General features: G+C 40.7%; 1 protein-coding gene and 1 pseudogene across 3 annotated transcripts; both read left to right on the top strand.

Moving 5' to 3' along the window:
* Positions 1 to 521: 521 nt before the first annotated feature.
* Positions 522 to 13,528, top strand: scamp3 (secretory carrier membrane protein 3). Of its 2 annotated transcripts, none has more exons than XM_080442215.1 (10): positions 522 to 568; positions 940 to 1,024; positions 1,635 to 1,715; positions 2,215 to 2,340; positions 2,937 to 3,057; positions 4,826 to 4,954; positions 7,635 to 7,794; positions 7,931 to 8,032; positions 10,531 to 10,648; positions 11,967 to 13,528. In XM_080442215.1, exons 2-10 carry the CDS (start codon positions 965 to 967, stop codon positions 12,102 to 12,104), a joined length of 1,035 nt encoding a protein of 344 aa, XP_080298341.1. In that variant the 5' UTR covers positions 522 to 568; positions 940 to 964; the 3' UTR covers positions 12,105 to 13,528. The 2 variants fall into 2 exon arrangements, with proteins under 2 accessions (XP_080298341.1, XP_080298340.1); XM_080442214.1 differs by having other exon boundaries at positions 2,934 to 3,057.
* Positions 13,529 to 14,734: 1,206 nt separating this feature from the next.
* On the top strand, positions 14,735 to 24,332 carry LOC308095397 (E3 ubiquitin-protein ligase RNF115-like; annotated as a pseudogene). Its single transcript, XR_013935116.1, has 9 exons — positions 14,735 to 14,832; positions 16,290 to 16,348; positions 16,429 to 16,486; positions 16,924 to 17,159; positions 18,829 to 18,897; positions 19,025 to 19,103; positions 20,204 to 20,297; positions 21,532 to 21,647; positions 23,683 to 24,332. The product of XR_013935116.1 is annotated as an E3 ubiquitin-protein ligase RNF115-like (transcript).
* Positions 24,333 to 26,111: the final 1,779 nt, after the last annotated feature.

Below are 26,111 nucleotides of genomic sequence, written 5' to 3'. Positions count from 1 at the left end.
TGGAGATATTTGACTAAACACACGTTTTCTGGCAGAACTTTCACATGGATATGAAACTAGAGGACAAAATATGACTCCACGTCTTAGGAATTAATTATTGGGTGAGTACAGACGGAGTTTAGAGCACTTTTATGGCCGCGCAGATGGGCACTACACAGTGGGGGACCGAGAGAGATCTATGACTGTGTATTTGGAATACTTGAAATGTATGTAAGATCACAGACATTCTAGGGCTAGCGGAACCCATCTGAAAATGGTTTGTGACAGGGGCCTCCAGAAGCAAAGATTTGAGTTAAACATGTTGTTTAAATATATATATATATATTCAAAGATATGCACACATTTTCACGATTTTTCAAAAATAGCAGATCGTGCCGCGCTATATATCTTCTATTTTTGAACGCTATGAGCTTTTACACCCCCCCCCCGACAACTAACCTGACAACCAACTAACCAATCACAGCGCGACCGACCTCCCCCCGGCCTATGGGATGTGTAGATTTGACGGCGTACTTCCTGGATTTGGATTCCATGACTACTTTCTGGAATAGCGGAGCTACTCCCTATGGTGTGTACATAACATAACAAAAACAATCTGACGATGCACGATTGACTGGGGAAATATAGGGAAATTGGACAATCAACGAGGCCCAGTGCGGCGTTATCTTGAGTACAATTAATACGAGCGGTTTTGTAAAAGTGGCTTGTTGTTGGTGGATGGATGGCTGCTCGGGGTGGTTGGTTGCTACTTGCTAGTGTTGTTGCGTTATTATGACCCAGCATTTTGCACGGGAGAGAAATTATAACAGCCTACTAACGGTTAACCGTTTATGCTTTGAGAAAGTCAACGGGGGATTCATAGGTCTTGCTGCTGGCATTACATTACCTCAGCCACTCGCATTAACATTACCGTGTTTATTTTCCTTCTTCAAACAACAGAGGACTGTCCCTTATCATCACCGAGATGTCAAAATACACAAGTTTCCCGGAGCCTGTCGGTGTCGACGACCACAATCCATTCCAGGTGATCGATATAGTGTATATTTACATAGTTGGTGTCATTATGGTAGATAATGTTGTTTATATTAGGTCTCTGTGTTTGTTTGATGATAAGGGTGCTCGCCTTTGATGTTGGTATGTGGCATTTTGCCATTACTGGATTGCAGGCACGCTGTTACTCATGTGACTGTGTGGCCATGTCTAATCTACTCACACTTTGGCTGTTGTAGTCCTTATTGTGAATGTACTCTAGACTAGAACACTGCCAAACAGTGGGTCGGGACCCATTTGTGGGTCGCGGACACATTTTTATCGGTCACGAGTAAATGTCAAAACAATCTAAATCAAATCAAAATATATTATTTTTCAAAATAATTGAAAAATCCATAAATTAGAAAGCAAATATTCAAAAAGTTAACGCCGCGTTGTAAGATTGTAGATCTGCTATTTTCACTAGTTTGGGTACCGGGCAAACATCTAATTTGTCTTTTGGGCCTTGTGCTAAAAAGTAACCTGTTCACTTGTCAGCCAAGTCCAGCATGTTACTGAACTGGCATAAGTCGTTGATTTGTTGTTCCATTGTCTAACGTTAGGTGTTATAACCCTTTTATTTTGTGTGGTTCTCTCTCTGCCAGGACCCTTCTGTGACGCAACACAGCAGTAACACGGGATATGCCACACTGGACCTTTACAACCCATTTGACAATAAAACGGGGGTGAGAAAGATTTGTGTTATTATCGCTGAGATCTTGGCTTTGTGCTGCTTAGTTGCCAGACAGTAGCCTACTGCTGCACTGGACAATCTCACATTGTGACTGTTGTCCTGGGTGCAGTTTTAGCTTTTCAAAGGACTGCATTGATTAGATCATCTATTGAGAACAGCATTAGAGATTAGGTCCAACTTTGACTTTGTATTTTAGCCATTATTCTGTATATACAGTCCAGTCCCTGTGCTTTAGAATGTTCTAAACCAAAGACCAGATGTTGTGGTGCACCGCTCTGTTCCCAGAGGGATTGATTGATTGATTATTTTATTAGACAGGAATGCAAAACAGCACGAGTACAGTCAAACACTTAGTCTAAAAGGATCACACAAAAAAAATCCCGTGGATTTGTTTCCATTGAGGTCCTAAATGGCCAGTTGATGGGTTGTACCGCATGACTTCCTGTGTGACCTCTGTGACTGATCATTGTTTCTAATCATTATTTCTTCAGCCTCCGCCGGCGTATGAAGCCACATCCCCCTCTGCTGCACCTGTTCCTGCACAGACACCACCAAGTAGGACCACCACTCCAACAGAGCCTCGCAACTATGGCTCATATACCGCCCAGGGAGCTCAGGTGTGTAGCGAGACCTCGCACCACATGACAAGAGTGCATGGAGGAAAGATTGTGCTCTGTAAAGTCCTCAGTGTCAATCTAACTCCGAGTTTTGGTTCCATTTTGGTTCCTCTGCTTTTACAGTGTGATGAAATACTCTGCTCTACATAACACACTTAACCGTGAAGACCTCTTGGTGATTAAGTGTGTCATGTAGTACAATCTTATATAATCAAGAATACACAGAATGTGAGCTGGGCACACATTAGGAGCAACATGCTACATGCTCATATTGAAGGATGGATAAGGTGATCAGCCAGGGTTCATACTTCACACCAGTGTTTTTTTACAAGTGTTCCTCTTTGCAAAATAATGTACAAGTAGAAGAATGTAGTGATTGTAAAGGAAAACACTTTGGTAGAAGGAGCACACACCAATGATGAGTAGGTGCTGACCACGGAAGATATATTTAAAATATGTTCCCATGTCCTCCTCATGATAGAATCTAGTAAATCTTTATCTTTAGAATGATGGGATTTAGGTTAAAAAACAGCAAAGTTGCCCATCAATGCGTATTCAAAGATTTTGACGTCTGAGCCTGTGTGTTCCCTTAGCAGACTGCAGTCAGTGCCACCACGGCAGAGCTCCTGAAAAAGCAGGAGGAGCTTGAGAAGAAAGCACGTGAGCTGGAGAGGAGAGAGAGAGAGCTGGAGTCCCACAGCCTAGGACCTGGAGCCGGTAGGAACACTGGGTGATGGGCGGAGGAGAGGTCTGGAGGCTCTGGAAATCTATGTTCATAATGCTTCTGGAGTTAGAATGCAAAGACAGTGTAATAAAGTCAGGTTTCTAGGAAAATAACAGGCTGGAGGTTCTAGCGGGATGCTATCCATCAGCAGGCATGATTTTCCATCCTGCTAGACACTCTGCAAGTCATTTCCAACATTTTAAAAGTAGGCTACTACAGCAAAAGTACAATAATAAATAAAGGTGTAAGCAAGCCTTGTTTACACATATGAAGTCAATTTTATTTATAGCACATTTCATACAATATGCATTCAACATGCATATAGATAGATAGATAGATAGATAGATAGATAGATAGATAGGTAGACACACACAGATGGGAGACAAATTAAAATGAAAACTGAGTGGAGAAACAACGAATGCATCTGTTTTCAAGCAGGTGTACTGCTTGATACAACGAATCAATTAACATAGGCCCATTTGCCCTTGATTTTGGCTTACAATGGCAAGAGGAAAAGATCTAAGTGAATTTGAAAGAGGGTTCATTATTGGGTCATAGATGGCAGGAACTTCAGTCACTAAGACTGCTCAACTGGCTACTGTTACTGTAGAATTGGAACAGTGACTAAAGTGACACCTACATTTAGACTTAGGCCTATGGGAATATCTTGTTCGAATGGTATTCCCTCTAGAGTTCCTGAGACAGATGCAGAGGGGAGCATTGAAGCTGTTCTTTTGGCTCGTGTGGCTCAACACCTGACTACTTACTAAGACACGTTATGTTCCATTAACTGTCCCCTGTCTCTGTGCGAGTGTATATATAGTACGTCCCTCCCCCTCGCATACATAAAATAAAACATTAAAAAAGAACACATTCCACACATTCACATGATACAGCATTTGACACCCGACCACACACACACACACACACACACACACACACACACACACACACACACACACACACACAGAGGCAGGGACTTAATATACTGTAGTTCTAGTTGAGAATAAGAAGGTTTAGGAGACCAGTGTCTGATCTGAGAGTTCTCAGTAATCAATTCTGTATTGTATAAGGAGGCCAATGTGTTCATCTTTTCTCATCCCAGTGAGTATTCTGGCTGCAGCATTTTTATAGCCTGGTTCCAGACCATAGACCCCGCCCACTCTCTGAGTGGACTGCCTCTTGGTCGGGTGTTAAATGTGAACCTAGGATTTATTCGGTACAAAATGTATTGTCCAATGAGAGTCGGAGGTGGGGGTGGGGATCCCTTAGGATTGGTTTAGGGAAATTCTAATCCCCTCCCCCTTGTAATCGCCTACACTAGAGCCAATGTCAGACTGAAGCTCCACGCAGCTTCAGTCTGATAATCAGGCTAGCATTTTTAAGGAGCTGGATTCTTCCAACAGTCATTTTCGGAAGTCCAGTAAAGAGGGCCATTATTGGTGTGTTAGATTTAGCTGTGCCAATGTCAAGCATTGACATTAATGTTGATTACTGTGTACATAAAGTATACTGTACATGGAATAAAGTATACAACACAATTAATCACCCTGCCTGCTGTAATGCTGGACGATTAACTTGATGCTAACATAAATCTGTTTTCTCTGCAGCATGGCTAATGTAATTGAGCAATTCATATTGTTTTATCAACTATTTATTCAGCAAATTAAACTTTTAAACTTTTAATTTGAGAGTGTAAATGCACTCATCAGAATTCTTCTGTAACCCCCCCCCCCCCTCCTTTTTTTATTTATTTTTTAGCACGTCAGAATAATTGGCCCCCGCTGCCCTCGTTTTGTCCGGTGGGACCGTGCTTTTACCAGGACATAACTTTGGACATCAGCCAGAACTTCCAGCGGACTGTCACCATCATGTACTACTTCTGGACGTGTGAGTTCCACAGTATAGTCCCCTGGGACGAGTTTTTATTCTAAAGCCCCTCTTTTTTTCTTTTTACAATCATGGCTGCAAATGTCCTCTTTCATTACTCGGCCAAGAGAATGTACTTTTCATAAGGTTTGAAAAGGAATCCCCTGAGGTCAAAGCTCATTCTAGTCCATTTCTCTCTCTCTTTAACATTAGACAGAATCAGAATCATCATCTTTATTGTCACATCACAGGTGTAAAACAGTGGGTGAAATTTGTTTTTGTTTCCAGAAAGAGAAATAAAAAAAGAAGAGGGGGGTACATAAGTTAGACTTAAGACTCACTGGGCATGTATAACTGGTAAGTCACAATTCTTTGCATAGACTGTGTGAGATAGGAAAGTCCTTGATTTTATTTAACAGTGATAAACTCACCAATATCGCACCTTTATGAACAGCTAGAGTTATCCTCTTTGTATCTACGTGCCATTGGTTTCACAAAAATACACTGTTGTCAAGTTATGAGCAACTTTCTGATGTTAACAGGTGGATTTGCACATATGCAGGATGTTGAGTGATGTAAAACGAGAATTAAGCTCGGACGCTGGTGACAATGAGCACAAACAAGTAAACACAGGTGTAAAACACAGCAAGAAAATAAGTCACTTGGAAAAATGCACGCTTCACAGATTTTATTGTCAGAAAGTTGCTCATAACATGACAACAATTATTTTCTGTGAAACGAAGAGCATATGGATACAAAGAACTTAGGCTGCCCATAGAGATGCAATTTTGGCGAGTTAATTAGACCAGACTTTTCTACCTCAAGAAGAGTGCTGTCTATTGAACGTAGCAATTGCGATTATACATACTCAGTGAGTCGTTTAGATTTGCGGCTAGATTTGCGTAAAGTTCAGGTCAGTCCCACTTTATCTCTCCTTTACATTAGACATAAGTTAGACTTAAGTAGAGTCCAGGTCAGTCCCACTTTAGTAGGTCAAAGCACATCACATGCAAGTTATTTCAAGCAAAACAAATCGCTGTGTCTTGACAGTTGATGAAGGCTTGCAGTGTCTCCTCATCAGTATGTGTTCATTGGTGTGCTAGAAAAATGTGTTTTGACCTATTCCGAGCAGCCTAAAATAGTATTCTAAAGAGGGAAAGGGTGAGATAAATTTGACTTAATTTCAGCAAATTTAAGTCTAAAACTCACCAGTCTTCAGTCTTCACATTACTTAATTGACAAGTATGCGGACCGGTACATACACAGGGAGGGGCCTATGGCATGCAATGTTACATAACCGAATATCCTCATCTGTTTCTACGTCTGGAGATTCCCGTCCAGGACAGGCTTCAGACGCGCCTCCTCGGGAGACTTGGCTCAGATCTCATTAGATCTGGTGTTAGGAACCCGTTGCGACCGCATGCCCTTGCTGACGTCGACCCCAGGCGGGGTTCGAACCCACGACCATTCACACCAAAGGCTCTAACCGCTACACAAGGATGGCCTGTAGAAAACCCAACATGAAACATTTAAAATTCTTATATATCTTATATCTTCTTAATATTTGTGTGACATGCTTCTATGGTAACAATATCAATGATAATATTAAACAATCAAAAGTAACAGGTTATGATATAAGTTAAGAAAAAGTTAAGAAATTATCAGCATGTATAGAGAATGAACAGATCATGATGGGGAAATTATTTAGCAACCGGGTTACATACAAACATATAATTCATACATAGTGCAAGGTACATTATGTGCAAAGTACAGTATAGAATAAAAAGCTGTGTTCTCTATTTTGAGCAAATTGTTATTTACAGTTTGAAGACATTTGACCTGGCAGCTTTGTCCTCGTTTATGGCTCTGATAGCCGTAGGGAAGAAATTCATTAAACACTTACTGCAAAGTACAGGGACATAAAGGACTGTTATTGCACATTGCAAAATGTATTGAAATGGTATATTACTGTAAAAGCTCCAATAATAACAAATGGTGACTGAGGATGTTGTTGAGGATGTCGAAATTACCATACGGTCTCTGGCAGACAAGTGACAATAATTTACATGTCCACTGCTGTAATTACTCATGTACAATAACATTCATAGTCATACTCGCAGCCACTCTTGTATTTTACTTTTCAACAGAAACTGTCCTGACATGACACGCAATGTGATTTGCTATCGCTCAAGTGTCTATATGAGTTTCAATGCAAAATAGCCCATTACTCTGGGCATCTGTCTCCTGCCTGCTCAGTGCTTCCTACAGGTTATTTCATAATTCTACCAACACAGGTCTTTTAACCACTTAAGCCCCGTTTTATACTCCGTCGTATGACGGTGTCATGCAGAAATCGACAGGTTGAGAGCTTGTAGATTGGCTTAAAACATTTAAATCACTCATGACATGCCCAAATAGGGATGCCAGATTGAAAGCGCTTGAAGCACCATGGCTTGTAACGTTATTTTGGAAAACTGACGGAAGGGCAGAACTGCTGCATTTACATTTTTTATTGTTACTCGTCGATTGGGTACTTTGGTCTGTTTTATAGGATCAATTGGAAATGATTGCATGTTCTCTCTTCAGTTGAGGTAAATAATGAGGTTAATACTTGATAGTTGGTGACATAACAAAATGTGTGTAATTTAACTCTCTATGCTGTCTGATTCTCGTTCTTTTATTTCTCCTTCCTTTCCTCCAGTCGGTGCATGTACTCTGCTCTTCAACCTGATCTCGTCTTTGTCAAATTTTTGTGTGGACCCCGCTGGAGGTGTGGGACTGGGCCTAGCTATCCTGTGGGCCCTGCTATTCACTCCTTGTTCTTTCGTCTGTTGGTACAGGCCTGTGTACAAAGCTTTTAGGTGCGTACCATTACTAGCTCCCAAATAGATGAGCTGGGTGTAACACGGTTGTGGTGCTATGTAAGAATGCCATTAGGTAGCCTGGGTATTTAATTTGATTTAAAGAAAGAAATGTCTTTCTATCTCTCTCTTCCAGGGCTGACAGCTCTTTCAACTTCTTCGCATTCTTCTTTGTGTTCTTTGCCCAAGTGGTCACATATGTCATCATGACCATTGGAATTCCAGGATGGGGTTTCAGGTACAACAAAAGTGTTTTTCGCATTACTCTTCCAACAGGTGTGACTTAACGAATATAATTCATATATTGGCATTGCTGATGATGCTCATGAAGATAAGCATTGTTGTTGAACACTAAAGGAAAAAAAAATTGACAAGAATTGAGGCGAGGGTATATATTGTCTATTCACTGAAGAATCAACACATATTGTAAACAACAGATAAAGCTTTAAAGTGAACTAAAATCAAGAACTATAATAAAAGAAAAGTTACAAAGTGCCTTTTGGCCGAAGGACGGCGCTAGAGGAAAGGTCATAGGTCACCAAAAGCAGTAGGTTTTGCTACATTGTTTTCCCTAGGATGGTTGGTGGAGAGGAGCGCTTGTTTTTGTTGACTCAGTAAGGCAGGCACACCGACAGTTCAGGCTTGAGGCTCGTGAGCTGCTTGCGAGCAAGAGGCCACGGTTAAGAGCTGATGGCAGTGTGTGTCAACGAGCAATGCATACCGTCTGAGTTCGCAGGCCGTGGTGGATGGAGATGTTTATCACATGACAAAAATCAAGCGCTTCGTTTGTCATCACCAACCATCCTAGGGAAAACAATATTGTGTAGGGTCCAACCTCTGCAGGGCATGAACATTAACACATTCTTGTTAATTAACTATTTTATATGACGTGTGCCCACTAGCCGCAAGCAACTCTTAGATCCTATTTTTAATATCTGGAATCTAGAGTTGCAATACCAACCCTTGACAGCCCATACATACAAGCGGAAAAGTCCGATCTGATTGTATTAAACGACGTTAAACTCACCAACATTGCAGTTGTATGGAAAGCTTGGATTATCCTCTTTGTATCTGCCAAGTTTTTGTTTCATAAAAATCCACCATAGACATGTTATGAGCTACTGTCTGTCAATAAATTCCGTGCAGGTGATTATTTTTATGTGTTGGAGTTTGGAAGCGCTCGTTGGAAATCACTCAACGGTCCTGCGTACCACCTGTTTTGAAATTGCACATAATGCAGGAGGCAGTAGACGTTGCGTTATTGAAAACGATATAAAAAATATGATCTAAGAGTTACTTGCAGCTAGTGTGCCCGCTTGGTTTGATCGCGTAGGTAACACTTCAAGATTGGTCTGATTACTAAAGACGTGTCTCTGTGTTTAATTTCATACAGAAGCATCGTATACATATTAATTTTGATTAATTAAAACACTGACCCATAAAGCACTCCAACATCAATACATGTAGTGATCCCAGTGATTTATGTGAGATTTGACGTGGATATTGCATCTGAGCTCATACCACAAGCCAGTTTTTTTTACTTTTAAGTAAAACGTATCAGATCAAAAAGGAGAGATACCCGCACACTGCCACTTTTCTAGACCGCACGTTTCAAGAGAATATTTATTATGTAACAACGTTTCGGTCGTGTAGACCTTGCTCAGGTTACTGTTTGTCGCTTACGCATCTGCTCTGAGACTGAGACTGGGTGTGCGGAAGTCTTTTCCACAAGTAAAACGTATCAAAAAACTTTTATCTGTAGTGTGGGCTACCAGGGAATGCAATATGACCCTTGAAATTGCTATAAATACCCAGCAGAAATAAATAAACATCTAATCTATCTATCTGGTCATATTATGTAGCTACTAGCACTCATGTAAATACTTTTGTGTGAATTGGCATTTGGATACATTTTGAAAATGTTGGTCATGTAACCTCTGTTGAACACCAGCTGTGCAAGTAAAACCTAAAACATGCTGAGCAAATGCCATTCGTAATCTCATTGTACCCCCTGTTGTGGTGTGTGTGTGTGTGTGTTTGCCTAGACAGAAAAATACTGTCTCTCTGCTTCCCCTTTCTGAAGGGAGAGAGATCGCAACCTCTTTTTTTGTCATTAAAATTTTTATGGCATAGATCTGTGTGAGGCTAGCCGTCTAAAGGGCGGTCCTTCTGCCTGTATGTGTGTCTGTGTTTGTTTGGAGCTAATCCTGCAATCTGCTGGACCGATCAGCACTGAATTTCTTAGTGATGAAACCTTTTGTTAAAAAAAAACAATGTTAAACTTAAAGGAGTAGTTCACCCAAAAAAGTCATTTCTTGGGTGAACTACTCCTTTAAAGATGATTGTGATCCTCTTTTCTCCACAAACAAATTTATCCTAGTATTGCAGCTTTCTTTTTCACATCAATCATATGTGATTTTTAAAGGGCCACCAACACCAAGAACGATATCTATAACTATAATGATAACTATGTCTTTTTTTACTAATTGTTCTAACTCGAGTTGATGGCAGAGTGGAGTGCACTCCACACCACAACTACTGTATAACGACAGTGATGAACGGTATCGTAAATTTACAGTGTGTCACAGTGTGTTCAACACATCACTCGTGTCATCGTTAGTGTCAGAGTTCATTAGTGTGGAATGTCACATCATTACCATTATCTTTATAGTTATCATTCTTGGTGTGGACAGTCCTTAACTCATACATCTCTCAGTAACTTTCTCTTTTTCTCAGTGGGTGGATCGTGAGCCTGGCTGCTCTTAAGACCAATGTTGCTGTTGGTGTGATAATGATGCTAAACGCTGTTTGCTTCACCGCCCAGACTGCCATGGGGGTAGTCATGCTCAAGAAGGTAAACTCTGGATGAATGTCTGTATAGTTCTTGCAGAGTATAATGCCAAATAACTAGCTATAGTGCCAAATTACTAGCTCTTAGCCAGGATGCAGGACATTACCATGGAAGAAACTTACACACACACAGTGAACATGATTAAATGTTTAAATTCATTATCCCAGTTGATATTGGCTAATCATTTGGGTCTACAGTCTATACATTTTATGTATATAAAAAAAACTCTAGATGTCTTGTTAAAATATATATATATATATATATATATATATATATATATATATATATATATATATATATATATATATATATATATATATATATATATATATATATATATATATATATATATATATATATATATATATATATATATATATGTGTGTGTGTGTGTTTATTTCATATGCCACCATTGTTGTTTATGCCTCAATATACTCTGGGTAATGTGTGACATAATTTGCCCAAGGCAGTACAGAGAGCATAGGCATGACGTCTGTTCAGCCGCAACAGGCACTTAGTTCTTGTCTTGTCTATAACCTTTTTTAGTCTTACTAAAGAACTGGAGAGAGACAGGGAGACTCCTGTTATTGGGAAAACATTCTATATCATGAGTACAGAATATGGAGTTATTTAACACTTATTTTAACAACAAGAAAATTACTTCCCCTACCTTTAACTTACTCTGCTTTGCAAACGTGAAGCACTAGCAGCCCCCATAGGTCAAAATGTGTATTGAATATTAACTATTAAATGTTTTTATTTAAAATGTTGGTATGAGAGGGCAATTATAGTGTATTAAGGCATGCAAGGCTTAATAACCAGGGATACTTTTAAAGTGGAAATTGCATCATATGCCATACACCTCTTGAGTGAATACTTTGAGCAAACAAAATAATTTAATATGAATGTGCATGCAATGATGAGGACACCCAAGCCCCCCCCCCCCACAAAAAAAACAAACAAACAACAATAACAAACAATGCAGTGCAGCAGACCTGGGAGCTATAGGAATATCAAAGCAGAAAGTACTGATATTGTCTAATGGGTCAGATCGTTTTAGGAAAGAGAGCATATCATCTGCCCTCCTATTAAGACTTTCCACGTGTCTTGTCCTGATAATTACCCCTATAGTAGCCCGACCACAGAGCTGTCAACAGATAATATGCGGTCCGAAGAATGCCCTCCATATCGGGTTCAGGGTATCATCTTTGCCCCCTGACAATGAGTGTGGTACGATGATGAATTGGTTATTGGTTATGTGTATCATGTATCGTCTCTCTCTGCACCCCTCATCCCCCCCCTTCCCCACCATGCCTTGCAGGTCCATTCTCTGTACAGGCAGACAGATGCCAGTTTCGTGAAAGCCCAGGCCGAGTTCGCCAGTGGTGTAATGTCCAATCAGGCTGTACGGCAGGCAGCTGCCAACGCAGGCCAGGCAGCATTCACTGGACCTCGATAGAGAGGGCGGAGGCGGGGGGACAGGTGTGGTGTTGGAAGGTGAGCTGGTGGAGCACGCCGCCCCTCCCCCAGGCGCTGATATGGGACCCATTTAATTTCTTCCTTCATCATTCGAATTTGGGGAGAGGAAAATGGCTCCATGTTGGCGCTCAAGGGAATCTGAACTGCAGGATAAGGGGGTAGGACAATGATGGGCTCATGTTAAGTGTGACAGCTGTACAGCGCAGGTCAGGGCGACCACGTCATGTAGGCATTGGGTAATTCTAACTGGAGGCACCAAGTCATGTGTGTTGTTGATATATATTATGGAATGGGAAAGAGGTGGGAGGGGTTATGTACTTTATTGTTTGTGATGAAGATACAGTATTGTAAAACAAAGTGTTAATGAATGCAGGGAAAGGCTCTGTTGTTACATACGGTAAATCAAGGATAAGTATCTACATATGTATATACAGTATACTGTATATGTACTATATAGATAAACACACACACACACACACACACACACACACACACACACACACACACACACACACACGCGGCCGTAGTGGGTAGAGACTAGAGGGGGCATCTGGGAATCTGAAGGTCACCAGTTCCCCCCCCCCAACCTACCTAAGTGTCAAAAGTGTCCCTGAGCAAGACACTCAACCCCCTGGGTGTTCTATTAATGGCATCCACTTCTCCTTATAGTTAGGATGGGTGAATGCGGAGGACAAATTATACATAATGGGCAAATGTTCTGTAGCAAATACTGTCTGCAAAATAGCTAAACACAATTATGTTATCTCACACACACACACACGCAAAAGTCAAGCTGTGTGCCAATTCTGTTTCTTCGGAGCAGGTCTTGCCTGGGTCTTTTCCTAAAGGGGAGTGAGGACTTGCAAATGCTTAAAACACTGAATCAATGCCACTTAAATCATTTGATTCATTACTTAATCGCCCCAAAACACACTCGCCCCGGGTCAAATTCGGCGACCTCGGAACGTTCGCCACCGGGTATTCCTAAACATAACCTCAGTAAAACTATGTCTAAACCAAGCCTTATTCCTAAACTTAACCTCAGTAAAACTATAGCTAACACTAAACTGATTCCTAACCAAATACAAGAATACACGAACCGCTAGGGGCGAGCGGTCCGCGGAAAAAAATGGGGGCGAGTGTGTTTTGGGGCGAGTGTTACGTTTACCGCTCAACTATCTGTTACCAATACTACTATTGTGTTGCTTCAGTGAAAACTAACCAATTGTTTTGTTATTATGCCAAATGAGAATGCATATTTACCCTTATTGCCAAACTCTGTCAAAAATGAGAACTGTGTTGTTTTGGTTGTGATGTTATTGTTCTGTTGGTGCTTGTTTGTGGTTGTTATGATTGTTATTAAAAATCACTATTGGTTTTAATAAAAAAAAAGAAGAGATGTCATGCTTATCTAATGGTCAATTATTTGTGCGTCTCTGGTCAATAAAATAAAATAAAAATAAAAATTATTTACTTTTTTTGGAAATGTTTCAAATGTTTTGATTGATTGAATACTTTATTAACAGTTTAGTAAATTATACAATCATGTTAAAAGCATTACACAAAAAGTTCTAAGGGCTTGTTTCCGTTGTGGTCCTGTGTAGCACTAGGTCTATGTTTTACTGAGTTGGTTTTGGTTGTATTATCGAAAGTAAGTAGCCTACAACTATGTCCTGTTAAGACTCAACTAAGATTCTGCAATGATTCTGATTTTGCATCTGTAAATACAGTCTGCTCCTAATGTGTGTGAGCACTTATTAGAAGGACCTGGAACTCTCTGGCGACCCCCAATGCACATGAAGAAAATTGCATCCACGATGTTATGGTAACAACTTGTTTGATTTTGTGACTTCACATTAGTATATTTGCATAGTTTGTGGCTAAGTATAATCCAACTTATGAAATATGAGCCGTTGACCATTAAAGCTAACTTTATTTAAAATGTGTTTTACTCTCACTCTTGTTGAAACTTGTTTGAGTACAACTAACTGGTGTATTTGAAAATGTGCCTAAGAATAATAATCATTTAATATCCATAATATAATAATAATCCATTGTGAGACAGCAGCTGTTGCAGTGCATTTACTTAACATTCTTTGTTGTTCGTGTAGATCTAGAGCGGGATTTGTAATTACACTTTTCAAACTACTGCAGTCCAGTAGTTTGAATATTTAAATTATAAATCCCGTTCCACTTCCACTAGACTGGACTGACCCTTCACTGGCAAACTCCCAACGACTGTAACCATATAGATGCTACACCGGAATGTATAGGCAATTGAATTCTGTGACTCTAGGTGTCGCTGATTCGCACTTTAGGCACAATCGCTATTTGGAAGCGATGATGATACTGATAATAAAATAAATGTATGTCAAGTATGATCGTATTGTATTTTATGGTCCTTTCATCATGTTATTGCAAAGGGGAAAATGCGTTTTGTCAAAAGTCTTACCAGAGTTTTGTACCCTAATAATTCCCTACATCTAACCTGACCTCAATCACTACAATTCAGTCCTGGTTGCTTGTATAGAACAGTGAGCACTGAGGGAGGGTCGCATGATTCGATAGGGTACTAATGTCCGTGCAACACCTATGTCAGCGACACAGTGCTAAATATATACACTATGAAGATGGCGGAGGCTGCGGCGACAACACAACACCGGTTTTTCTGTCACTGCTGTAAATGTGAAATTGACCCAAAATTCCCGGTGAGTTACTTTGAGGGAACTGTGCGTTGTTCTCCCGTTGCCGGACTGGCCTTGGATGACTGACGCGTCCAGGCAATAAGAGTTTGTGCGTCTCTCGAAAAGTAGACGATACTGTAAAGTTGATTTATTTTTCTTCTTTTTTTATAAATTATACTATTAGTCTGCTATTACTACTACTGCTAGAATAAAATACTGTTTAATTTCGTGGTTTGATTGGCCTGGATGGCATTTATTCGTATTCTTCATTTAGAAGAATAAGAATAAATAGAAGCATGTTTCATTTGCGTCGTTGTTGCCATATTTAGAAGTACTACTGTTAGTCAACTGTCAGCCGCATGTGAGAAACACAAGGAAGGGGGCGGGGGGGCGTATGAGACCACGGTGTCCAGACACTGTCACAGACATGTCTAATTTTTACTTGATGCACGAATATTTTTAGACATATACATATTAGACAGTTACAGCGAGTGTGTGTGTGTGTGTGTGTGTGTGTGTGTGTGTGTGTGTGTGTGTGTGTGTGTGTGTGCGTGTGCGTGAGTGAGTGCGTGCGTGCGTGCGTGCGTGGATACAGGATGGGTGGGCACTAGGGACACCTCTGATGTCTATTTTTTCCAAAATGTTTAAAAGTATATATATATTTAAAAAATTGTCTTAAAGGGGTAGTTCACCCCCCAAATAACTTTTTTTCTATTGATTACTCACCCCATGGAGCCTTGAATTCATGGATATTTTTTTGTTTTTGTCGCATTCCTTCCTTTATTATTTGATTATAATAAATTTAGCCCCATTGATTCCGGTAGGAGACACAAATGCATTTGTGTCTCCTACCGGAATCAATGGGGACACATTTATTATAATCAAATTATTGGCTTAGGAATGTGACAAAAACAAAAAAATATCTATGAATTCAAGGCTCCAGATGGTCAGTAATCAATAGAAAAAAAAATATTTTGGGGGTGAACTACCCCTTTAAGTAATGTAAAGTATACATGATGTGATGCAGATTGCATATGCATCATTATCAGACTTAATTGTATCCTTCAACTTCTTGTTTATGCCCCAAAATGACTGGATATACAGCTTTTGTAGCAATTGTAGAAATATTAGATCTTAATTGTCGAATGTTTAAGCATGTTCTAATCATGTATACTTGACTCTACTTAAAAACATTTTCCAAATATATATATATATTTTTACATTTTGGACAAAATAGCCAATTTTACATTGAGGTGCCCAGATGTCCCTATTGCCCACCTATCCTGTGTGTGTGTGTGTGTGTGTGTGTGTGTGTGTGTGTGTGTGTGTGTGTGTGTGTGTGTGTGCGTGTGCGTGTGTGTGTGTGTGTGTGTGTGTGTGTGTGTGTGAGAGACAGAGAAAGAGGGAGAGTGCGTGCAAGGCGTTTGTTTTTAATATCATAATGTAGTTTTCATTTACTGTATGTGTTAATTCTCCTCAAGGACTTAATATGCCCCAGGTGTGAGTCTGGCTTCATTGAAGAGGTGGCAGAAGACTCCAGGTACAATTACAAATGTTATTATGGTATATGTTGCTCATATCTATTCTATTTTACATTATTAACAATTTGCTTATTTCCAGTCTCCTGGAGGACAATACAACAGCACCCAGCGATGAATCAAGCACGCTTTTCTCAGAGGTATAAAGCTTACATCCTTTTTTGCTTCCAAATCTGTTGATATTTTAGAATAGGTAGAGAGAGAAGGTCCGCTCCTTTTCTGGAATGCTTCCAGAAAAATATATTTATTTATATAGCGGTAAAAAAAATACAACGTTTCAGCCTCTGTGGCTGATCTAGCACCTGTCGAAATAGCCGACTTACGGATGTGTGTGCACCTCTTGACTGCTATTGATATTTTAGAATAAGCCAGTCTCTCTGACTTAACCATTTAAACCCTCTAATCTTAGTAAAAACTGACATGTTTTTTTCACTGACTACAAGTTCACAATACGTCGTGTTGCGATGTGTTTTGAGCTTGTAGATCTGCTATTTTTTAACAAACATTACCCCCAGAATAAGGGATGGGGAGGGGTGGTTAAAAAGTGGTTTAAAAAAAAGTAATACCTCTCTTCAAGCTATGGCAGCTTCTGTTTATGGAACGTTCTGCACTGCTGTCGGATCCCCCTTCCTCTGACTCCGACTCAGACCCCAACCCCAACCACGATGTGGCCACCAGTGACCAGGAGGAGGTACAGCCTCCTTCTGAAATCTCCTCAGGACCAATGGAAACTAGAGAGACCGAATCTCCCTCTCACCAACCTGGCCAAGAGAGGAGGTCGTCCCGATCCGACCAAACGCCTGCGGTGGAGGGGTGAGTGTGTGTGTGTGTGTGTGTGTGTGTGTGTGTGTGTGTGTGTGTGTGTGTGTGTGTGTGTGTGTGTGTGTGTGTGTGTATGTATGTATGTATGTATGTATGCATGTATGCATGTATGTATGTATGTATGTATGTATGTATGTATGTATGTATGTACACATGTACATATGTACATATGTACATATGTATATATGTATATATATATATATATATATATATATATATATATATATCCACCCTGTACCCATAGAGGGTGCTGCAGCTTTTAAGTTGTTTGTGTTTCATCATTTAGATTTTAATTTAGGTTGATAAAGTGGCATTTTAATACCAATAACATTATTGTGGCATTATGCTCTATTGCATTTAGCCTACCCTCTTCCATTTAATAGCTTGACTTGTCGCTTTTGAGGATGTTTTGGAAAAGGAACACAAAAGGACTTGCCATTGAAAGTGATAATATAATGTACGTTATTACTGTTAATTGAAAGTAAGAAGTAAAGTAACTTCCCCAACACTGTATATACATTTAAGAATTTGCACATTTATAATATCATCAGCTGAGTGATTTAGTTAAAATTAGAGAGGTGTGTAAAAGATTGAACTTACTTAAAAAAATAGTGAAAATAGCCTTTCCACAAGTTCATAACGCGTCACATTGTGACCCGTTGTGAGCTTGTAGATTAGATCGCACCTTAATGTCTAATATCATGTACATACCTGCTGCTATGTTCATGCACCTCATGTCTAACCTCATGTACATAATGTATACCAGCTGGATTATTATATGTTTATATGTAGATATCTTTGCCTCTCCTTCTTTTTCTCCTTGCTCTCCCTGACCCCCCCCCCCCCTCCCCTTTCATTTATCTTAATAACAAAAACAATGTAGCTTGCACAGTTCATTCAATGAATTTCACCCACTTCTTTACATCTGTAAACCTGTAATCTCTCAAGAACAGATTCTGCACTGCGTGAGAATCTGTCGTGAAGGCTCGTCGTAACATGTACACACTGGGCTACAAGTGGGCGTGCCTTCAGATCAGGAAGCAGGCCGCGCTTTACCCAATCAAATGTAGTGGGCGGGATTCACATGTCCGTCGATCTTTCCCCCTCGAAACAAACCGAAACTAATTTAACAATAGCGTCCGCGGAGCAGACAAAACCACGGAAATATATTCACATTTTAACTTACTCTTTCATCATAGAAACAAGTGGGCTTATAACCAAAACGATCCATGTTCTCTGGGAGAAGTGGTGTTAGTGTTCCGTGTAGAAATATTGTTAGTGGGAATGAAAACATAGTCGCACCAACCGGAAGTGATGCGCTGAAGGCGCATCACAAACACCGTGCTCCTTGTGCTCTGGTGTTACGTTATCGTCCCCCCAGAGCCAACAGACATAGAACAAACAGCAGAGGGCGCTGTTTTTCATTTTCAGTTGGCGATGGGTTCCCAGATTGGTAAACCTGTGATGTCACAATGAAGTTGATTCTGATTCTAGATCTGCTATCTTGCTATTTTGTTTTTAATCGCTGCCAAAAAAAATCAATTTATATTTTGGCCCATAATAACATGCCCAAAATAGGGATGCTAGGTTAAAAGTGGTTCATAAAATGTGCATCTTTAAAGACGAGACATCTCTGTTTTCTTGTCTTTTCCATCTGAAGGATTGTGCAGCAGTTCTTGGCCGGCCTGTTTGCCAACAATGGAAACCAGGGCTCAGCACCAGCTTCTCTGTAAATGGAAACACTTTTTATATTTTCCACTAACTTTTTAAATTGCATTTCCTTTCATGACAAACTAGACATTCTCTCTGCCCTGCTCCCTTCTCTCTTTCTGTCTCTTAATCTATCTGTCTATCAGAACTAGCATGTTACAGTTGCACTCGAACCCAGGGGACTATGCGTGGGGTCAGGGAGGTCTTGATGCAGTGATCACAGAGGTCAGTAATGCCGCAGTTGTTGAGCTCTTTTTCTGTCTCTTTTCTTGGTCTCTCCCTCCGTTATCACATTACAGTTACATTTCTCCTTGTCTTGTCCTTTTCTCATGCCTTACACCAGCAAACCAACCCTCCTCCTCTCTTGTTTCTCTCTCTGTCTCGGTCTGTCTGTCTCAGCATTCTCTTTAGATGTTTTTTGGCCTCACCGCAAACTGTTATCCTGGTTGCTATTCATTACTGTCCCCTCTCTCTCTCTCTCTCTCTCTCTCTCTTCTCTCTCTCTCTCTCTCTCTCTCTCTCTCTCTCTCTCTCTCTCTCTCTCTCTCTCTCTCTCTCTCTCTCCTCTCTCCTCTCTCTCTCTCTCTCTCTCTCTCTCTCTCTCTCTCTCTCCCTCTCTCCCTCTCTCCCCTCTCTCTAACATTCTGGCTGTTAATTCATAATACTTTCTTTCTTTCTTTCTTTCTTTCTTTCTTTCTTTCTTTCTTTCTTTCTTTCTTTCTTTCTTTCTTTCTTTCTTTCTTTCTTTCTGTTTCTCTAAAAGGCTATGTTCCCTTGTCTTAAAATAGCCGATGCCTTAGTGTACACCTCTTTGTATTATGATCTATTTGTAAAACACAGAGAAATGTCTGAACCCATTCCCTGCCAGAGTGTAGTGAGGACATACAGTATGAGTCATAGAAATTAGACTGTCAGAAATGTTTCTTGGGCAAAGTGTTCTTGGGTAAGTTGCTTGTATTGGTTCTTGTCCATATTTATAGTACTTAAGTATGCTAGTCCTTAGAGGGATTTTTTCCTCTCTTCTAAACAGTGTAATTGGGAAATTAAATCTTCACTCTTCAGTTCAACAGATTTCAAAATACAGTAACTAAACTCTTCCCTGTATTTAACCACTTAAAGCTGAATGTTATTATTTTTTAAACCTGGGCCCTGTTTCAGATAATTTGGACCACACATGAAGGGTAGTGTAAAACATATAGGAAAAATGTAAGAAAATTGAATTTAAAAAAATGATTTCCTTTTTGTTTTTGAATCTGTTTAGAAAAATGTCACCTATGCTGGTTAATTTGGTTGATGTGGTTAATAGACTGTATTTGTTGTTGCAGTTGTTGGGTCAGCTAGAGAGCACAGGGCCGCCCCCTGCTGAGAAGGAGATGATCTCATCTCTGCCAACAGTCAGCGTCTCTCAGGAACAGACAGGTGTGGTTTCCCAGCATGGACATAACCACTGTACTGTACTGTACTATACATACACACACACACACTGTGGGAGACATGACTCCAGGAACACCTCCGTTAGAGCGGATTTGGTTGGTTTTGACATTCTGCAGTCAGTGAAGTCTCTTCAATGACTCAAAAGAGACAAGTTCAGATGGATTTGATTGTGCCATGACTTGAAGGGTCTTTATCAAGGTGACAGACAAATGTACTGTATAGGTTTATACATAATAGGTTACATAGGTATATATTTTTTTTTAAATATAATACTGCATGAGCATGCTTCTGCCAACCAGTCGCAGTTTACATCCCTAACCCTACCCAAAAATGTCACCAAATTCAAATCAGTTCATTCTTAAGTCCAAGTAGACATTTGTGCCAAATTTGAAGAAATTCCTTCCAGGTGTTCCTGAGATGTTGCATTCACAAGGTTGGGACATACGTACAGATGGACATACCCATTATATAGTGTATGTATGGATGGATGGATGGACAACCCGACTGACGTATGTTGACATAGCAGGATAACTTAATGTACTAACAGAATAGTGTTCTGTCACAACAGGTTCCTGTGATTAAAATTATACTGCAGTGTGGATAAGGATAAGGATAATTCCTTTTAACAGGACGTTCATGAAAGTCCTTGCGGGCTTGTTTCCAATGAGGGCCTGTGAGCAATTAGGGGTTAAGAGTCTTGCTCAGGGACAAATTTCATTTCATCGACACATATGCTGGCGTGGCCTGGAATCGTACCTAGGGCAACCAGGGCCTCTGGCTCCCTAGGCGGGCTCACTAAACACTTAGCTATGGCCGCCCCTGAGTGTGGATCATCAGTCCCATGATTTAAATAGTTACGCACGCATGCTCGCACGTACGCATGCAAGCGCACGCACGCATGCACGCGCACACACACACACACACACACACACACACACACACACACACACACACACACACACACACACACACACACACACACACACACTCTCTCTCACACGCACGCACGCACGCACGCACGCACGCACGCACGCACGCACGCACGCACGCACGCACGCACGCACGCACGCACGCACGCACGCACGCACGCACGCACGCACGCACGCACGCACGCACGCACGCACGCACGCACGCACGCACACACACACACACACACACACACACACACACACACACACCTTTCATTTACAAAGAACTGTCTTCCTTTTGTGCTCCCCAGACTGCAGACTGGAGTGTCCAGTGTGCAGAGAGGAGTATTCACTGGGGGAATCAGTCAGACAGCTTCCCTGCCACCACTACTTCCATAGTGATTGTATAGTGCCTTGGCTTGAACTGGTAAGGATGAGAAGTGGTTGTGGTCATTGTCCCGAGGGTTTCAACATAAGATACTGTATTCGTTTTGTCATGTGGGTTTAGACAGTCTGTCGCCAAACCCACACTGGGAGGTCTGCAGGGAAAACAGTAGCCGTTTTGTTGCTGTACTGTGTAATAATAATGTTGTAATAATTGCTTCATGATGAGTCCTAGATCAGTGGTTGCCAACGCTGGTTCTTGTGAACTCCTACCACTGCTATTTTTAAATTCTACCAAGAATTTGCTTGCATTGACGTCCTTCTCTCCAATGCATGCTCACTCCCAACTTGTAATACTGTATGTTGACGAGTTGGGCAACATCGAGCCCCCACTCTCGAACATAAAGCTGCAAATGTACAATAAATCAAGATCAAGATGGACGAGTTGAGAGATTTTAATCTCTCTGAGACACGAGCATAGAGTTGGACGTGAGGGACATGAGACTAACTTCTAATGTGATGGACCTGGAAACCACTTGTTGCAGAATAGTCCTCTGTGTTTTCGTAAGGACAGGACGGTAGAGAAATCAACACAATCCAGGAGAGTAATGTATGCTTTGTGATGGAAATGAAATCTGTGATTCTCACACGTTTGGCTATTAATAGATGATATGCAGTATGTTTTGCTCATTCCTTTTACCACCCGGGGAAATAAACTCAGTCACATGCGTGGGTGGTGTCATTACACTAAGGAAGCAACAGACTATAAACAAACACCCGAACGCATGTATAATAGAACAAATATATAACAAAATAGATGTATAGAGATGTAAATACCTTCTACAGTAGATATATATATGTACATACTAGGGCTGGGAAATTCAGTGCATTTGGCAGCAAAGATTACACAAGCGCAAACACGCCTGAGCTTAAACATAAAAAGAACGTTGTGTCGAGTTATGTCATTTAAATCAAATCACTTGTCCGCATACATCGATTGTGTAAGTTGAATCCAGGAGCCCACGTTTGAAGTCATATCGCCTAGCCCTAGTACAGATCTAACTGCACATTCTGTAACTCTGATGCTAAAATTGTTCAGTGTGTGCGTCTTGCCTGGACTTACTTCTATCCTTTATCATATCATATTTTTCTTGTTCTTTTTTTTATCCATAATTATCTTGTGTATATTATACTGCTGCTGTTGAACACCTGACCAAACGTCAGCATGCAATGTGAAACGTTCCCCTGTCACGTAGCATGTTGACGATGATGAAATGATAACCGATTCCAACCCTGTCAGTGTACAACTACTGTAGAATGGCACTGAATTGTCAGAAAGGGGCTTGAGCCCCCATGAGGCACACCCGAGAGAGGCGGTAGCTGAGTGAGTGTCTGTGCCTAGCGGCGTGCCTCACTTATTTTAAATATATTTACTGCCGCGTCAACATATTGCATGGAGGATCCACATTACGTCATCAGTCACATGACTTGGACTACCCTGAACATTGAAAAGTGATGCAAAAGGAATACCTTCCGCGTTGCATGTTGATGTCCGGTCACTGTCGCCCAACTTGAATGTGTTTTTCTCTCAGAGTCTGACTGATGATCATGGATCTTAGACCTGGGATGCTATCAATAATAAGAAACAAGCTGTGCCCGGGGTCCCTGAGGATTAGGGTTGTGAACCACTATCTTAGAACAAGGTTTTTTTATGTCACAGACCCCCAAATAGATTTTTAGGATCCTAATTTCAAATGATTATGTCTTAGGGATCCTGATGTAAAAGGATGTTTTGGTTTACATTTAGAATGTCATAAATTGTACATAAGTAATAGATTAATAGTGATGATGTTGAATCTAAATAGTCACTTGTAATTATTAAAGTGATAATAAAGTGATTTTAACTATATTGAAATTAAACTACTCCTCATTTGGACGGGGCCGGCTGGAGGACCTATGGGGCCCCCCTGGACCACACTTTGAAATCCACTGCCATAGAAAACTATGAAGATCTGCTGTAATCTTGATAACCTTATTTGTACATGTCTCATCCTCCTAATTGTGCATTCCCTCAACAGCACGACACCTGTCCGGTTTGCCGCAAAAGTCTCGATGGCATCGACAACAGTCTCCCTCCCACGTCGGAGCCGCCGCTTACCCCCTCCATCAGGACAGGGCGACAGGAGAGGCAAGCACTCTGAGAAACGGGAGGACAATAATCTACCTCCCTCAACGTTTACCGCTGCTCCAGACTTCACATGCTTTGTCTTTGTCGTCACATCAAGTGATTGTTTGTTGAGGTGACAGATTTACACGCCCTACTAGACGTAACTCACAGCTTTCACCTTCAGAACCACTCAGTTAATTTATTTCCACCAAAGACCTTGGCGTGTTGTACTCCAGTGAGCTGTAGCAGCACCCCGCTGCCTTTTTTGTGTTACACACCAAATGGTCTCCGCTGTTTGCTGACAACGATGTTGCGGAAGTGATGCGTCCGCGTCGCTGATGCTGGCTCCCCATGTGGTTTTCTGAATGACTGACTCGGGAGTCATGAACTCATCAGCGAAAGCTGACAGTGACTGTGAAACATAATGAAAGGTTAGCTGAATTTTAAAGCAATGCCTCTGTTGAAGCTCCAGGTTAGATTTTAAAATAAACTCTTCCTGCCGTTCTCCTTGCTTCTCCCCAAATTATGTCTTCTCTGTTTAAAAGTGTTATTAAAAGACAAACCCTGTGAACTGCACCTATCTACATCCTTTCTTTCTCTTAGTGTCACACATTTATTTTTACATAACACAATTCCAATTTGATGAGTTTTTAATTATGAGACATCCACTGTTTAAAATATAGTGGCACACTATATCTAAATGCTTTTCTAGCACACATTTTTAAAACAAATTGTACGTTAAGTCCTGCTTTAAGTCTGGCTATGATAACTGATGATATCCTATCCTATCCTATCCTATCCTACACTTAGAATAGACAAGGCGTAGGGCGTTTATCTGTTTGCCTCCTAATAGCACAGCAGTAGTGCAATTGGCTCCAAACTATGCACAAATATAATGCATGCCCTGGGATAGGCTACCTGTCATGCTTTCAACTCTAATATTTTCCATGTGTGTCCTGTTGTGTCCCACAATGCATAGGCATGTCAGGTCACACAATCAGATGAGTAACCATCTGATTGTAACATGTCTATGGCCCTGACAAAATAAAAGTATACTGGACTTCATTTTCATGCTATACCAGGACCATGGACATACAGGACACATGAAAAGATGTAGCTGGCAAGGGCTTAAGTCGTTGATAGTTGCTTAACCCAGTTAAAGATATAATGGAAACGACGGCTCAAAATGCATCAGCTAGTTTTGACTCTGTCGTACAACAAGTATAAACAGTTACTCTAAATACAGACGAAGGCAGTTTCAATCACATGCATATAAAACATAATCTACTGTAGGATGCAGAAGGACGTATTCATCTGAACAATTGATATCATCATCTGTATCATCAGACTTGAATGTGTACATCATACCCTTGTCATGCTCTTCTTAGTTTTTTTCATCAGCTCAGAGTTACAGCTGACACTACTGCAAGCCACACAGCCTCGATAACAATATTGCCATTGAGTGTGAAGTTCACACTCAATGGACTGACAGACTGACAGATACAGATCTCCATTTATTGGTCGGATGGGCAGTGCGTCTTGGTGAGCGGCCCGATCCTAGTTTTTATAGATTAATGGATCCTCAATATGCTCAGCTATTTTCCGCAAAGATTTGCTGTACAGGAAAAGGAGGTGACCTGGTGACCACTCAATGAAATACATAGGGTTTAAGTGGGGAATATTTCTATATCTACTTGTTTGCATATTTATAAAATCTGCATTTAGGTGTGGCTGTGGGTACTGCTAGAGAGGCTGTCTGGGAGGTCGGAGGTCGCCGGTTTGATCCTATAGGCTCACCCAGTCTATTGTGTTGAAGTGTCCTTGAGCTTGAGACACTTAACCCCAAACTGCTCACTGCTCGCGTCCACTGCTCCTAATAGTTAGGATTATTACATGGCTCAAATTCCGTTGATCATCAGAGCACTATAATTGAGATAGATTTTTAAACATTTGTTTGTATTTTAAGTTTAACTGTTTTCTTACACTATCATATGATATGTTTTCATGTTATGTAATGTAATTTTGTGTGGACACCAGGGCAATAGCTGCTGCTATGGCAGTAGCTAATGGGGAACCAAATAAACAATAAACAATAAACTACATCATGTGAAGTTTGGCCAATCACATCCAGATGGCCAAACAAACCCCGGATGTTACGTTTTGTGACATTTGTTGGCCAATCAAATCCAGGTGTTACGTTTTGTGACATTTTCCATGATGCCAGATTGCCCACCCACCCACAAGCTAATGTTTATATACGATAAATCCAATTATTATTATTATGATGGCTATTATATATATATATATATACTATAGCAATATATACTATTTCACCTCGGG

Source organism: Gymnoscopelus braueri, assembly GCF_963280865.1.
Source record: "Gymnoscopelus braueri genome assembly, chromosome: 11".
Lineage (NCBI taxonomy): Eukaryota > Metazoa > Chordata > Actinopteri > Myctophiformes > Myctophidae > Gymnoscopelus > Gymnoscopelus braueri.
Note: the sequence above shows the minus strand (reverse complement) of the source record. Positions and strands in the feature narration are given on the sequence as shown.

Bases quoted from the DNA above. Each gene is read 5' to 3' on its own strand.
- scamp3 (XM_080442214.1), top strand. From the start codon at position 965: ATGTCAAAATACACAAGTTTCCCGGAGCCTGTCGGTGTCGACGACCAC. The intron at 1,716-2,214 runs GTGAGAAAGATT...TTATTTCTTCAG, and splicing joins CATTTGACAATAAAACGGGG to CCTCCGCCGGCGTATGAAGC. The intron at 7,795-7,930 runs GTGCGTACCATT...TCTCTCTTCCAG, and splicing joins CCTGTGTACAAAGCTTTTAG to GGCTGACAGCTCTTTCAACT.